This window comes from Grus americana, chromosome 3 (assembly GCF_028858705.1).
Source record: "Grus americana isolate bGruAme1 chromosome 3, bGruAme1.mat, whole genome shotgun sequence".
NCBI lineage: Eukaryota > Metazoa > Chordata > Aves > Gruiformes > Gruidae > Grus > Grus americana.
The window spans coordinates 102117898-102133054 of NC_072854.1; the positions used below are offsets into that span (position 1 = coordinate 102117898).

Below are 15157 nucleotides of genomic sequence, written 5' to 3' on the forward strand. Positions count from 1 at the left end.
CATTCCCATTTGAAAACAATATTGTCCTTACAAATTTTTTTATATGTTGTAACTGCTGCATAGCAAAGCCAAGGAACTACATTTTTCCTGCTTCTGCTGCTGTTTCATTTTTTTAAGGTACAGGAAAACCCCAAGTACTGTAATCTCAGTGCTCTTCCTGATGTCAGTAGTAAATGAAACAAAGAGAAAAGAGATTTTTAAAAAGGTATCTTCGCTTTAAAGAAGCGTATGTGCACCAAGAAATAAAGAGCTTTTTCACCCCTCAAACGTAGTGACAGTTAATTTAGTTCAAATTATCTTTTCTTTTCATGCAATGAAGTCTAAATGAAATGAGCAATTCTGCCTTTCAGGAAAAAAAAAATCCCTCTACTTGCTTTTAGTTGTCTCTGTCTGGTTTAAGAAGATGACAATACGCTAACAACCTTCAGAGAACAAAAGCCGTCAAAACTGATCCTATTGAGATGACTCTCAGCAGCCACTACAGCAGAAACTTCTTCACTAAGTTTACAGAAACCTCCCGACTGAAGCTCAGTCTTTGCTTCAGAGAGAAGGCAATGAAAGTGGCAGGGAGCCCCCTGTCCATCATGGTGATGGCATCTGTCAGGAAGCATTAGACTTGAATCTCGAGTCTACAGAATATTATTTCTGTTTAGAAATGAAACTTTAATAAAACAAAGTCAGTTTTTTGTTTGCCATTTTGTATCTCCACATCCTATCTTAAGCCTGACAGTCATTGAGAGTAAATATGTAGCTGAAGGTTTCTTGTAGAGTCTTCAAGCAGGAGTGGATCTAGCTGGGTCATGTTGATAAATACAACTTCTTCTGACAAATCCTCCAGCTGTGTAAGCAGCAGCTTACTATCCATACCCTTATCCTTTCACCTTAAAACAGTCTGCAGTTCAAAGAAAGCAGGATGCAACTCTCTATTCCAAAAAGTAAATTGCAGTTTTCATAAAGTTGTTCTACTGCCAATTACAGCACGATTTAAAATCACTATGTAAGATAACCTGCTACAAACACAAAACAGGAACAGGGAGACATGTTCAGATCATCCAGGCAGACTTTCAACTGCTTTTCCATAAAAACACACACACACGAAATGAGTACTGTTAACAATTGCTACAGCTAAGAATACGCAACCGCATGTGCGTGTGGCACTGGGAAATCTAACAGGGGAAAGCCAAGGGCCAAGACGGACAGGATTTAAATAGAACTGATGCTCCAGGTTATGCCAGCGATCCACGTAACACAAGTGTTTATCGCTAACAGCAGCGAGGACAGCTTCCTCACGGGCTTAGAAACAAAAAGCAGTAGGTGTGACTCATCCAAACACACAGCTTCCTACACAAAGCAAGTTCATCGCTGATAAAAACAGAAGACCAGATTTCTAGGCTCAGCATCCTTTCAACTGTCAGATATCACAGAATAAACATATAGGCCACTCAAAAGGTTTTCATTTCCTTGCAGGAAGGCAGAAGACTCTCTCCCCTGCATCAGAAGTTGGTTAGACCTCCAAAGCAAGTTTCAAAATGCTTCATTTATTTCCTTCTCTTTACGGATCACAAAATGTCCTAAGTACCAGGTTCAAACAGTCTCATGGACCTTCAGCTCTTCTTTCTGGAATGAAGGTTCAGTCCTGACTGTTCTATGCAATTCGAGACACATTTTTAACATGATGGTTTGCAGCTGTGTCCTAACCATAAACAGTTGCTTCCTCTGGTGACCAGCAACAGGACGCGAGGAAATGGAATGAAGCTGAGTCAGGGGAAGTGCAGGTTGGACACTAGGAAAAGGTTCTTCACCAAGCGGGTGGCTCGTCACTGGAACAGACTTCCCAGGGCAGTGGTCACGCCACCAAGCCTGTCAGAGTTCGGGGAGCATCTGGACAACGCTCGTAGTGATATAGTTTAGTTTTAGGTAGTCCTGCGTGTAACAGGGAGTTGGGCTCAACGGTCCTTATGGATCCCTTCTATGATTCCTCCTCTGTCCTGCTGCACATACCTGCATTTTCTATCCATCTGTCTCCCTCTGCACTTCTGAAATGGATGCACAATTAATGTACTGTCATCTCTCAAGTTTCACAGGCCAGGAATCGATCCCCCTCAAAGCCACATTATTATTGAAGAATGATACTTCTTTATTTGTTAAAATTAGGTGCTCTTTTTCCTTCTGGTTTTTGAAAGCTATAGAGTACTTGGAGTTATATCTCTTAAGCCTTTATTTCATTGCTGTGTTACCAATCTAGTTTGAGTTTTGTTTTGAACATCTAAGAAAATCCCAGACTGAAATTCATATCATTACCTCATTTCAAGAGCTGCAAAGTTTAAGGAAAATCCTAACGTAATAAAAATCACAGGCATGGATAATAAAATTGCACTGTTCTACCAAGGTGCAGAATTTAAAAAAAAAAAAAAAAAGAATAATTTTTGGTTCCCAACTAAGGTAAAAGCCATCCACATTCCTCACCCCCTAACAGGAGTCAGCAAGGGCTGCTCAGCATTCAATGCAAGCCCAGGCCGCCCTACCAACATACAGGCTCAACAAGTGTTTCTAACAGCACATGTGCCCAGATGGGCACGAAAGGAAGATACAAAGTGCCTTTTCCCAAGTGCAAATGCCTCCACCAGCACAACTGGCATGGAAGGATTTAAGCTGGTCTACCTAAGACCAGTGAGGAAGCTCCGGCACTGTGTGTAAATGGTGTATCTTTACCATACGAGAAGAGTAGAAACTCAAAATGTAACCTTTGTTGCCATTTAAAGGACCCCATAAAAAGTCTAGAGTATTCCACAAGTATCTTTTCTACTAAAATTGGACATACAAATAGTTTCCATCAGGAGAGTGATATGTAAGAACACGTGAATAAGCCCCAGAACATAAAATAAGTATTATTTCTTCATGATCATATGTAAATGTGATAGTGCTTAATGCCAAGACATTCCTGTTACAACATTTCTAACCATCACAGCCATTGCCTTCAAAACACACTAAAGCAAGAATGCAGGCTGAAGTATCCAACACTGTATTTATTGTTATGCAACACTATTTTTTAGAATTGCTACATATGTACTGCCCAACCACACACATGAAAACACATTCACTTTCTGGTCTAAAAGCACAGTATAATGTAATAGATTAGATCTAGGCGTCAACAGTTTCTTAAAATATCTGGCACAAAGAGCTCAGCTTTCAATAACCAACACTCAGAGAACAAGCTCCCCATTCACTGAAGAAAGTCAGCTGGGAGAAGGGTTTGCCCTCCTCAGCAAATTATTTTATAAACAAGGAATTAATGTTGAATCTTAGGCCTGCCTTGAAGGAGTTCTTATTTTTAAGTCAAAGTTTAAACATCCACTAAAATACATATCCAAAAAGAACCAACTCAAGAATATCACTGAAAAGCAAAACAACACATATGCTGCAATAATACGAACATAAGAAGACCCAAGCAAATACTGCACGTTATTTGTTGTTGCTGTCCTCTAAAAACAACATTAAAGCTAATTAAGTATCAGCTTGTTTACAACCAGGCAGGCTACAAACCTAATGTGTGGGTTTTTATGCTGCAGTAGCCACTAATATTAAAAAAGTCTAATAATTAAAACAAAACAATAAAACCATCAAAGGAGCACCAAAATGCAAATACCCCAGACTGTCTAAGCCTGGGTGGCCACCCAGGGCTCTTAAGACTCATCTAGTTTGCAAGCAGTTCCAGAGCTGCTCCCCTGCCTGACTCCAGCTGGGGTGGCTGAGAGCACTGCTGTTTAGTCCCAAATTCCTGCAGCCTGAAGAAAAAACACAAAGGTCAACACTACCAAGTTACTTCAGGACCCATCCACAATCTTGTCCAACAGAAGAGAGCTGGGATCCCTGGGGACTCAGGACTCCCTGTGGGTTCACGACTACCTCCACCTAGCAATGAATCCCAGAGCTTGCCTTTCTCCCAGCCTTGGGAAATATGGTGCAGTTCCAGTCATGAGAGGATCAGCACCAGGACTGCGATCTGGATCGAGATCTGTAGGGTCAGGCAGGCTAGCAACTGCAGTCTAAACCAAAACAGGGTTCTGTTCCAGCAGAAATTTCTTTGCCTCCTGTCGATTTATAAAATTTCAGCTCCAGAGCTGCTGATTCCTCTGGGAGTCCCCACCACAGTGTCTCATGAATATTGTCATGAATAAAATTTTTACGTTGGTACTTGCTCTAACTCTTCTTTTACTGAGTTTCACAACACAGCACCTACCTACAGCACTGTATATTAGTCCCTCAGTTAGAAAAGAAATAATTAGTACCACCACATGTAGGTCAGTTGGCACCCCATGCCTCTTTACAGTTGTTCCCCACTATTTCCCTGTAAAAATTATCCAGTAATTTGACTCTCTAAATCATTTAGCTGAGAAGAAATGGTTTGACAGGATTCACTGAATGAAATTATCTTCCATTTCTAAGGTCTGCCATTCTGACAGAACATCCTGTCCTTTTCTGTTCATTTGATACAACTTCCATGTATAGCAGTGATTGTCTTAATTCATGTGAATCATTTAAAATTACAGTCCACTGACCTATAGCTCTCTATAAAACAGGAATATGATATATATAAAATATATATAATTATAAAGTTGATAATATTCTATTAGAAGAAAGGAGCTACACTGGTTTATGCTATGCAAGGATCCAGTCCAATATAAGAAACAGACAAAGCAAACCGACAGAGACTTTTAACTAGAAATAGTTAAAAACATGGAAATAGTCTGATGATTAATATCATATTTATGTTGAAGAAAACAGTCCTGCTTCTTAGTGAAGAGGTGCATCATCTTTTCAGTTGGACAAGCCATATAGTTCTTTCTAGTGCAATGTGTCATGGCCTTTCCTGCAGGGTGTGAGCAGAGCTCCGTAAGCATAGCACAGCTGATCGGCACATGTTCTGACAGTAGTTATGACATTTCCCAGAAAAGAGAGCAACGAGCAACTGGTTGCATTCATTTCTCTGGAAGCTACATTGCCTGCCCCCAGATACCATCTTTCCAAGAAAGCAGGTACGCTCTTAAAACATGTGCTGGGAAGTACACTGTAAACATGAAATGGCAGAGGTTCTTGGGAAGAGACAAATTTGGACAAGGCAGTAAGGTTTCTGCTGCCTGAAAACCAATCTTTTTTTCTACTCAGTTACACTAGTAATACTGAATGGTTAAATCCTGACAAATCTCCAGGTGTAAGAGACCAAACTCTGGCCTTTTGTTTTTTAAATACTTCACCTTCCCACCTGCCATATCTCACTCCGTTCTCACTCTTTTGCCAACCCAGCTGACTTAACCATATATCTCTCTCCTCCTCCCATCCTGCAGGATATTTCTCTGTACTTTCATAGGAAAAAAAAAAAAATTGAGCATTGCTGAATTTTCAAGAACCATTGGCATTAAAAAAATCCTGTTGGTCTACTAGAAGTGTAGTAACAGCCGAAAGAGTTGCACATCACCGAGCTTGCCACAAAACCAGGCTGGCACAGGAGGATGTGTGATATCCAGCCTTAACACAGCAATTAAAAGCACCCCGTAAAGACAGCAGTGACTGGTACAAAACTCCAGCTGATTGTACTTGTATTAAAAGCTAGCAACAGAGGAGGATGTGAAACATTAGCTTGTTCAAAAAAAATAAAGCAAAGCAGACTAAAAGCAAAGATAAGCTCAAGTAGGTGAAACATTTAAGGAGGACGTTTTTGAGGGGAAGGAAAAAAAGTCCAGAGTTTATTAAAACAAAAACAAAGTAGATTTGCCAGAACATTTTTTCCCTGCAAATATGAATCAGTCAGACACTAATTCTTTCCCCTCTACTTTATCCACATGTGATTTAAAAAATCACACAGTCCTAAGAGTCTGTAGCTCTGTATGTTTTAGAAGAACATCTGTTTAAAAATTCTTCGCCTAACACTTGAAGAAAAATAAAGAAAGGGAAAGGTGGGGAATTGCAAAGAAGAAATATTTCCTTAAAAGATAAACAGAAAAAAACAGCTACAAGAAATGGTGAAGAAAAAGATAAAGCAGCAAAACATCAGAGGAAATAAACATTCACTTGGTTAAAGAAGGATAAGTTTGAGGTTGATTTTTGACAGGCCCTCCAGAAAACAGGCCTGGCAGCCACAGGCTCTAATTTTCCACCTGCAAACACATTCATTCCCACACTTTGCAGGTGCAGCCATCCCATTCCAAACACTCTGTGTTTTTTTTCCACAGGAAAGCTGTACAGCATGTTCTTCAGGGAAAAAGCAGAGCTGACAGCTGAACTTGGGGCAAAAGCCCAATGCAGCACAGTGCAGATGCTGGAATACATCCCTCATTACAGAGTCGTGCATACCAGACCTACCATGCACAGCCCCACAGGGACCCAGCCCCACTGGTGGCATCCAGACTAGGAACTGCTCTCATTTCATGGGAGAATGCCCCAATCTGCAACAGCACAAACATCATTGGATATTATTGGGTACAGACAACTTAGTAAGATACTTGAAAGCTTCTTCCAAGAAGAAAAAACCAGAGCAAAGCACAGCTTCGTTCCTTCACAGGAGGCACAGCAGTATCACGTGTGAAGATAGAGATACTGTAGGGAACAAAATATAACTTCAGTTTTCCCTTAGAACTGTGAGGGGGGAAAAAAAAAAGAGGCCATGGATTGTCTGATACTTGTGCAGAAAGCAGCATTGCACCCACATTTTCAGAAAGCTACAAGAGTGTGTGGGTTTTCTGGTTTTGGAACAAGAGCACAGTGAAAGCAAGCTTGTTTGCTTTAGACACTGTACAAAGACTTTTTTTTTAAATAAATGGTTGAAAGGATGCCTCCCCTCTGAGGAGTTAGCAGAAAATAAAAGGCAGATTTATATTTCTAATCTATGCAAATATCTGCTCTACAGGGCATCACAAAGACTGCTTTATATCAGACAGTATGCAGATCCCAGGTGCTTTAAATATGCCAAAAGCATGCACAGCATTTCCACCTGTGATGGCTTCTCACTCTGAGAACAGCTGGATGACTAAAAAGAGGTTGTCTAAGTAGCCTTCCATGAAAAATGCCTTTTGCTAACGTGCCAATCCCCATACTCCCACCCAAATGGCTCCTGCTGTAGTTGCCATCAAGCCTGGAGAGAGGTGTTTTTTTGGTGGGTTGGTTGGGTTTTTTTAATTTGGTTTATCACAGATTCTTCTAGAAATTTTCAAATTATAGCAATCACAACATGGTGAAACTCCTACTGACACCTGACAAAATTATCATGGGGCTTTAATTAATAATTTCCCCTGGAAGATGTCTGTGGGACTGGGGGCAGGTAGAATGCCAGGAGCAGACGTTGGGGAGATGTTGGAGAGATGTTGGAGTCACTGAGATCTTGGAGGAGACAGGATTAAGAACAGGGGATATGTACAGATGGGAGCTGCAACCCAAAACAAAAAACGGAGTAGAAAGAGTACAGCAATAAGAGGACTAGAAAGTAAAATAGCTCTCCTAGGAGAGGGCCCAATGCCAAGAGTATAATGCTATTACGTTGAAAGGAAGGCAGAGCAGCAACATTTATTTCTTTGCCATGACCAGAAAGAAGAGACGGGTACTCTACGATTGGTGGCTGCTTTCTGTACGTTTCCTTAGGACATCCACAGGAAGCTTCCGTCACAGGTGGAGAAACACAGCCATCCTGAGAAGCCTCACCATTCGCACTCAAAATCACTCATGGAACAAGACTGACGATGTCCTGCTGGCACTTCTCACCCTGTCCCAATGTTGCACTTCACTTCGTCTGAGGAGGGAAAAAACCGCACACCACTAATGTCTGCATCTTTAAGCAAGGGTCAATTTTGTAAAAAAGAAGCAAAGAACTGCAAGGCACAGAGTCAGATCTGACCTACTACAACAATCAATGTGTCCCCCAGAGTACTCTTTGCCTCATCTTTTCTTGCAGGGCTCAGAGGTTGACTTCAAAGAGCTGTTATCTGAATAAACTGCTCTGGCAATCTTGTCTTTTCATTTTCTTTCCCAAGGACCCCACAGGCTCTTCTTTCCCATATTATCAGAAATACCTTTTACAAATTAACTACAGGCATCCCACATTAAGTCATGGCTGTGCTTGTGTTTATGTGACAGAGACCTGCAGCTCTACAGGTCCTCAATAACCAGTTACACGGCCAAACCAGGTAACCCATTCACCCACTAAGTCACTCAATATCCATCCATACCTTTGAAATGATGAGGTCATTTGGGCACAAACTGAAATAGAAGAAATTCCTTCTAAACATACAACCTCCTTCTTTATTTGCAAGGGTGACTGAACACTAGAACAGGTTTCCCAGAGAAGGTGTGGAGTCTCTCCATCCATGGAGATATTCAAAACCCAACGGGACACAGTCCTAGTGCAATTGCCTCTAGCTGATCACGCTCTGAGCAAACGATCTCCAGACGTATCTTTCAACCTCAACTGCTCTGCAACTCTATGGTTAGCACTGCTACTTGCGTTTAGCTTCATCAAGTCAACTGACACTCCCACATTGTACCTCTGAAGGACAGCATGGACTTCTTACTAGATTACTATTCTACTCCTCTACCAGCATGTCACATATGGATGGGTTTCCATAGAGTGTGTTTATCACTGGAGGACATAGTACTTGGAGTAGTGTTACTCACCCTTATTTCTGCATCCACATTTGGCTTGTGCAATACAGAAAGTTACCAGCAAAACCACGAAGAGCTCCTGACCACTACCAACGCCTGCAGGCAACTAAAATCCAGGAGCCTGCAGGCATAATTAGCATTTTAGACTTCCAACAGTAATGATCAAATGTAAAGAAGTTATGATTTTATAAATAAATTATTATGGCTTCACCTAAATATGAATTGTCTTATTTGTACAAGGATTCCTCCTGTTGGTCCTAATGGCCAAACAACAGCAGAATACAAAATGGTCTACAGATTGTTTTGAAGAGTCAGATGGTCTTTCAAATGAATATGATTAAGGAACACTGCCTCAGAGCCACCGAACAAGTAATGCTCCTCTCAACCAACAAAACCTAAAAACCTTGGATCATTTTCCCGCTTCACACATGAGGTGTGGGGGGCTGCAGTTGCTGGAAGCAGGGAGGAATATTCGATTTGGGACGAATCTCTCAAAACCAGCTATCAAGCCAAAGTCTATAATGCTACGGGTCAGATGCAGAGTAAACCATCTCAGTAAACCAATTCCTTGGCTTTTGAATGCTTGTGGATTATGTGTTTGCTAAAGTATTCTCAGAAGACTTTCCATCATCTTTAAGGAATATTAATCAACCCTGGAAATTCTGGAGTCTAGAATTAACTAAAAGCCTGGACTGAGAGATGGGTTTCACCTCAAGCTCCAAACATGGCCAGGCAAGCTCAGGGCTGGAGATGTTTCTGCCAAGAGAAGGTTACAAAGGTAACAGGTTCACTGCTAGCAGTGCTGTCCCTAGCTTACAGCTTCAGCCTTTGGTGATGGTTTTGTTTTAGGGTTGGGTTGGTTGGTTTGTGGTGGTTCTGCAGCTTCCCAGAAGGAGATGAAGCGTCTAGTCATGAGTTTTGCATTGAAGAGAGATTTGTCATTTGTATGTAAACAGAAGTCAAATACATAGGCACTGAGTGGGTGAGTCTAGTGCCTACCTCACCATCACAGGTAATCGTATCATGATCAAGCCTAATCCTAAAAGTAGCCAGTCTCAATTTAAAAAAAAAAAAAAAGTTTTATCAGTCTACCAAGAGGAAAGGCAAAAAAAAAATCTACCAAATCCTTCCCATCTCTCCATCTAATCACACTTTAGACTAAGCCTTTCCCCACCATTTTTTTCAGAAGAGTCCTCCATGCCCCCACACTCATTGCTTCAAACATGAGATTTACCACATCTACCTAGCATTGCACAGTTGAAGGTTTGCTGCCATCTCATCATCTACAGTGAAGCAATTCCACTTCAGGGGGGAAAAAATAAAATAAAAAAATCTTAACAGGCTATTCTGTGTGTGAGATCCATTAGTAAGCTGCTGGTTTTGCTACAGACATTTAAAGAAACGTAAGAGGCACTTATAAGACTCTGTAGCTTATGTTATCAATCACTTCAGAAAGAAAAACAATTCAGCAGCCACTCCAACTGAGAGTGCTGCGAAGTTCAATTGTCACTGAAATGTTTTGTTATTGCCAACCTGGGCAGAATGAGCAAATACACCTCTGCAGGTGAGCTATGAATGAGCAATCAGCACTGCAGGCTGCAGCTTGAAGAGATAATAGCATCCAAGTAGCTACAATGCTTCCTTGCACACAACTATGCCAGGATTGGGCCGACAAAAGCGAACAACAGAACATTTCAGACATTCTGACTGCACGTTAATAATTCTGAAGGAAAAGGTATGAGGCTTCCCTCTCCCAACACGTACAAAGCAGGAACGCACAGATACAGACAAGCATTGATGTTCAGTCCATTCCCAGGGAAATTTAAATTTTCTGATGCTTTCAGCCCACTGTTTGGCAAGAATTCTGCATATTCAGTAGTCAAGGGACTGCTTGACAGCTGACATTTTAAGAATCAAATCTTTTGCATCCTACCGAAGTCAATCCTCCAGTTCAGTGTTAGGAAAAAATCCTTTAAAATACACAATCTGCAATATAAAAAACTGGCTTCACATCTTGCACACCTTCTAGAATTAAAGCCACTCTTTCTCCACTATTTATACATCTTTTTTAGACATAATGACTACATGGTGAATTTCAGGTTTGTAGCAACAGAACACTTTTTCAGTGTGGAGGCTTCTGCCACCCTGTAGCCCTCACCTACTTATTCTAGGCTTTACCTCAAGTTGTGCTGATGCAACTTTGCTCTAGAACAGATAAATGAAATAATTTTGGTTAAAAAGAAAACAAGCCCACCCCTTTTTGGGTGAGGTGGGCTTTTTTTTCTTTCTCTCTTTTTTTTAATTTAAATACAGCACAGATGTGCAAAAACCACACAGTGATGTGGTTTACAAGAATAGCCCCTCAAAACAGTTGCATTGTTACAACTGCAGTACAGGGCTCTGAATAAAAGAGTAATTCCCACTGAAGTTGTTTGCAAAGGTACACCCTGCTCATAATTAAAGGACTAATACCCTCTAACAATTTTAATCCTTTTGTGAAGCGTAAGGGGAAAAAAAAAAATCAGGAGTGGGATGGGCAAAACCCAGAAAGATGCCAAAGTTGCCTATGGCTTCCTTTTAATCAGCAGAAGGTTACAGAAAAAGAGTATGGTCACCATGGTCCCTTTTAAAATTTATGTCAGGTTTTTAAACAAATATCTATTATTCTGTTTTTGTTTCTGCAGCTGGTCATGTATAATCATTCACCAATACTGCCCCCCCCAATATAGTCAAGTGGTGATTTCTCGCATTTTTTCCTATTTGGGAAATCATCAGAAAAGACCAGATGATACCCGAGCAAATACTGAATGCCAGAAACAGAGCAACTGTCCATTCCCTCCCACCTATATCTCAATAGCGTGAACAGAAGGAAACCACATACCTTGTTACCTCCTGCTGCAGTCGGGAAACACTGGGCACATAGAACATTACCCCAAAGAAAAGCAAAGGCTCATTGGCAAATTTGTCCAGCTGCTTCTTCAGAGGCTTTTCCAGTTCAACCCAGCGGGCTTGCTGGCTCTTGCTGAGAAACCAAAGGCCGAAGTAGTGTGTCTAGATAACGAAACAAAACAGTGTCAGTTTACCTTTTTCAGCTAGATCACACACACAATCAATGACACAAATGCAAATAAGAACAGATGGTATTGTGTAATTTTTTCCATATGCAAAATCAGAATAATTTCTTTTCTACTGTCCTTTTTTATTTTTAGGACAATCTTAAAAACAATGACAAATTCATATTACAACATAATATACTTCACAGAGTACTGTCTGCCCCTTACCATCTCTCCTAAGTGCATACTAAAGAGATCTAGCTCACATTATGGCACAGGTGACATAAATGATTTACAGAAAGTGTCCTGAGTCTTCGTTTCCTTTTACACCTGTGCCTTGTGACCAGACGGTAAACGTGAAGTCTGAATCAAAGCACAAAGGCTTCATGAGACTTTGGATCAGGCCCACTGCAGGCAAAGGACAAGGACTCTTCCAACTATAAAAAAAGAATGCAAACCCACACGCATATGTCAGAAAATATCTACCATTACCAGAACAGTTTACCCAATAAACATGTTCACTATTTTTTTTAAAAATGCACTCACAAGGTTTTATGACGGACAAGTTATTACACTTAAAATGCACATCACACACACAAGTTGATCGCTCTAGGCTCTTACAGAAATACCAGGTTGAAAACCTCAGCTACTTCCTATCCTGTGTAAATCTCACTGGCTGTAGTACCTCCTGTATAAGCCACACAGGACTGTTGCTGGGGTGGAGGGCGTTCAGAACTAGAGCTTCAAATACTACAAATTGGTAATAAGCAGCTGAAGGAATAGCCAATCCATCATGAAGGATTCTGTCGAAAAGCCCTTAAATCACTGTATTAAACACACTGATCTACTACTGCAGGCAAATGCATACCATAATTAACAGCAAGTACTGTGACTACAGATCTGATGAAAAGGTGGAAAAAAAAAAAAAAAAGGGTTCATGCTTAGCAAAGCAACTAATCCATCAGTTGCTTGGAAATCTGACTGTAGCCTTAACTGTGAAGTTTGTATCAACAGTTTTTTCTTCAGTATTTCAGCTGACAGCATCTGGAGATTTCTAGCAATGCCTTCAATATGAAATACCACTCTGTACTACCACTGGAACGAAACAGAAACTGTGAGAGGCACTTCAGTGGACACCAAGCAGATTTAGGATCTGAAAGCGGGATCATTAATATTTCTGCATATTTCTCTCATTTTATTTCAAGAAATTATTCTTTCTTGGTGTTTAATCTTATGGAAACTACTGAAAAGTTTTCATTGTATCTGGAGTCAGTTGGATTAGATTAACCCTAAAACAAATAAAACACTTATTTTGTTGTTATAGCTTAACTTACCTGGACAACGATCCTTCCACAGGCAGTGACAATCCCTTAACATAGCACCACATTTTAAATAATGATACTTGAGACAAAAGAATAGAAAAATCCCTATTTGCTGTTTTATAAAACTTTCATTTGAAATTACTTTTAATACATTTGAAAGTTTGGCCTATAAAACAACCATCAAGATTTCACCAACTGGATTTCCCAGACATTCACGCTTTTAAATAAAAATGCTTCAAAAGTAGCAACCAAATTGCAACCATTATACTTTGCAAAAGCCACCATCAACAGCCTGTTTCACTTTGGTAAGGATACTTCTCTCAAAACCATTGCACGTACCATGACTTAGCAAACAACACAAGGGCAACTAATGCAATATTGAAAAATTAAAATGCTTAGAAATAACAACAAGCCAGCAGGGGCAACACTGCTCCAAATATTTTATAGCTGAGAGCATCACATGCAAGAACTCTGAATTGGAGTGCAGGTGTATTTACTTTAGGGTCTCATTATGTGCATATTTTCAACTTTGGAAAACGTCCAGACTAACATTTAACTAAGGTGATAACTAATTCAACTTGATTCCTCAATTAAGCCTGACAAATCTGCAGTATAGCTTGAATACTGCTCCGTCCTTTCTCTTCAAGGTCAGTTTGGTACAGCAAAGCAAGCTAGTTCTTTTTCTGAAGAGAATAAATGTAGTATTTCCTTCCAGAATTTAAAGGTATCTTCAATCAATCAATCAATCCAGGGCACAAATAAATCAAGAAGCCAGAATCTCCCATAGGATAAACTTAAAGCTAACCAATTCACTGATACACTCCCCCTCTGGAGTCATCACTGGATAAGAAGTTCTTTCTGACAAGCTCACCATGATTGAAATTAGATTAAAATGGAGGTGGGAGGGACAGTGGAGACAGCAAAGGAATTCATGTGAAGGTAGATAAAAACCCACAGTGATTTTACCACCTCATAAGGGAAATCCTTTAACACACAAACTCTTAAAAATCACTGCAGGGCAGCTCATCCTCAGCAAGAAACAGTGCAGAGCTGTAAAAACAGAGCTTCCCTATTACTTTGAAAGGTAAACATTCACATCACCCAGGACCCAAATTTGCAGTGTCAAGTAAAGCATCTAGCAACTACGATGATTTGGAGTCCGAAGTCTAAAAGAGTTATTCAAGGGATTAAGGGTATTGCAATTAAACAGCTCAAATGAGCACAGTCCCTCCCCTTTGAGTGGGAGCAGGGGGACAAAAAATTTAGATTTGCTACAGTAGAAAGGCTCTTCAAGTACCAAATCCAGAATCCTGAATCACTTCCAAGGAATAAAAAGTGAAGGGAACGCAATGTTTAAGCTTCTAGACTACAGCAGATACAGTGGACCGACCACAGCAGCATGCATTTCCCACGACAAAAAGACAACTGTTTTCCTGGAAAGCAGCCTGGAGAGCATCGAGCAATTGCAGATGAAGCACAGGGACTGCAGAGCAGAGCTCAAGTCACAAATGCATGCACTTTGGAGAGACAACCAACACAGTTATCTGAATGTCAGCTGCCCGTCGCCAGGAATTTTCCTTCTTGAAAACGTTAGCATTTTTTAACAACTCACAGTGGGGAAGGACTTCTATAGCCACCGCCGCAAATGCCTGAAGAGACTCTCTCCCCGAGGAACAACAATAATTCCCAAACAGGAACAGAGGAACATGGGACTGAAAATGGCCAGACCATCAAGTTCAGTATGCTATGACCAGGCATATGACTGTCCAGAAGGTCTTACAGAATCCAAGTCATGTGTTGCCATACACTCCAGCCCACAAAACCACTGACTTCATTCCAGTTTTCATGGAATAAATATCTACACCTACACCTGGCAGACTCTGAAATAACATGGGCTGCTCTAGCAGGTATATCAGCAGTCAAAGTGGCAAAGAAAGTGAATGATGCTTTCACTTCCAAAAAATAAAAAAATCTTCCTCCAGCTGCAGTTGACAGACTGGTGATACACACTGAAGGAAAGCTTTTTATAATGCTAAACGTATGCATACACATCCATTCTGCAGACAAAGAACGTCAGGTGCCAGTGCTTTTGGTCTGCCTCATCTGCAAACACACAAAGAGCTCTGTTAGAAA

At 40.6% G+C, this 15157-nt stretch overlaps 1 protein-coding gene across 4 annotated transcripts in view; it reads right to left on the minus strand.

Moving 5' to 3' along the window:
• Positions 1 to 15157, minus strand: part of PTPN14 (protein tyrosine phosphatase non-receptor type 14) — a 120584-nt gene that overhangs the window by 57287 nt on the left and 48140 nt on the right. For all 4 annotated transcript variants that reach the window (XM_054819873.1, XM_054819874.1, XM_054819875.1 and 1 more), the window contains exon 3: positions 11531 to 11700. In XM_054819873.1, coding sequence (XP_054675848.1) covers positions 11531 to 11700 — 170 coding nt within the window. The remainder of the gene's footprint in view (positions 1 to 11530; positions 11701 to 15157) is intronic.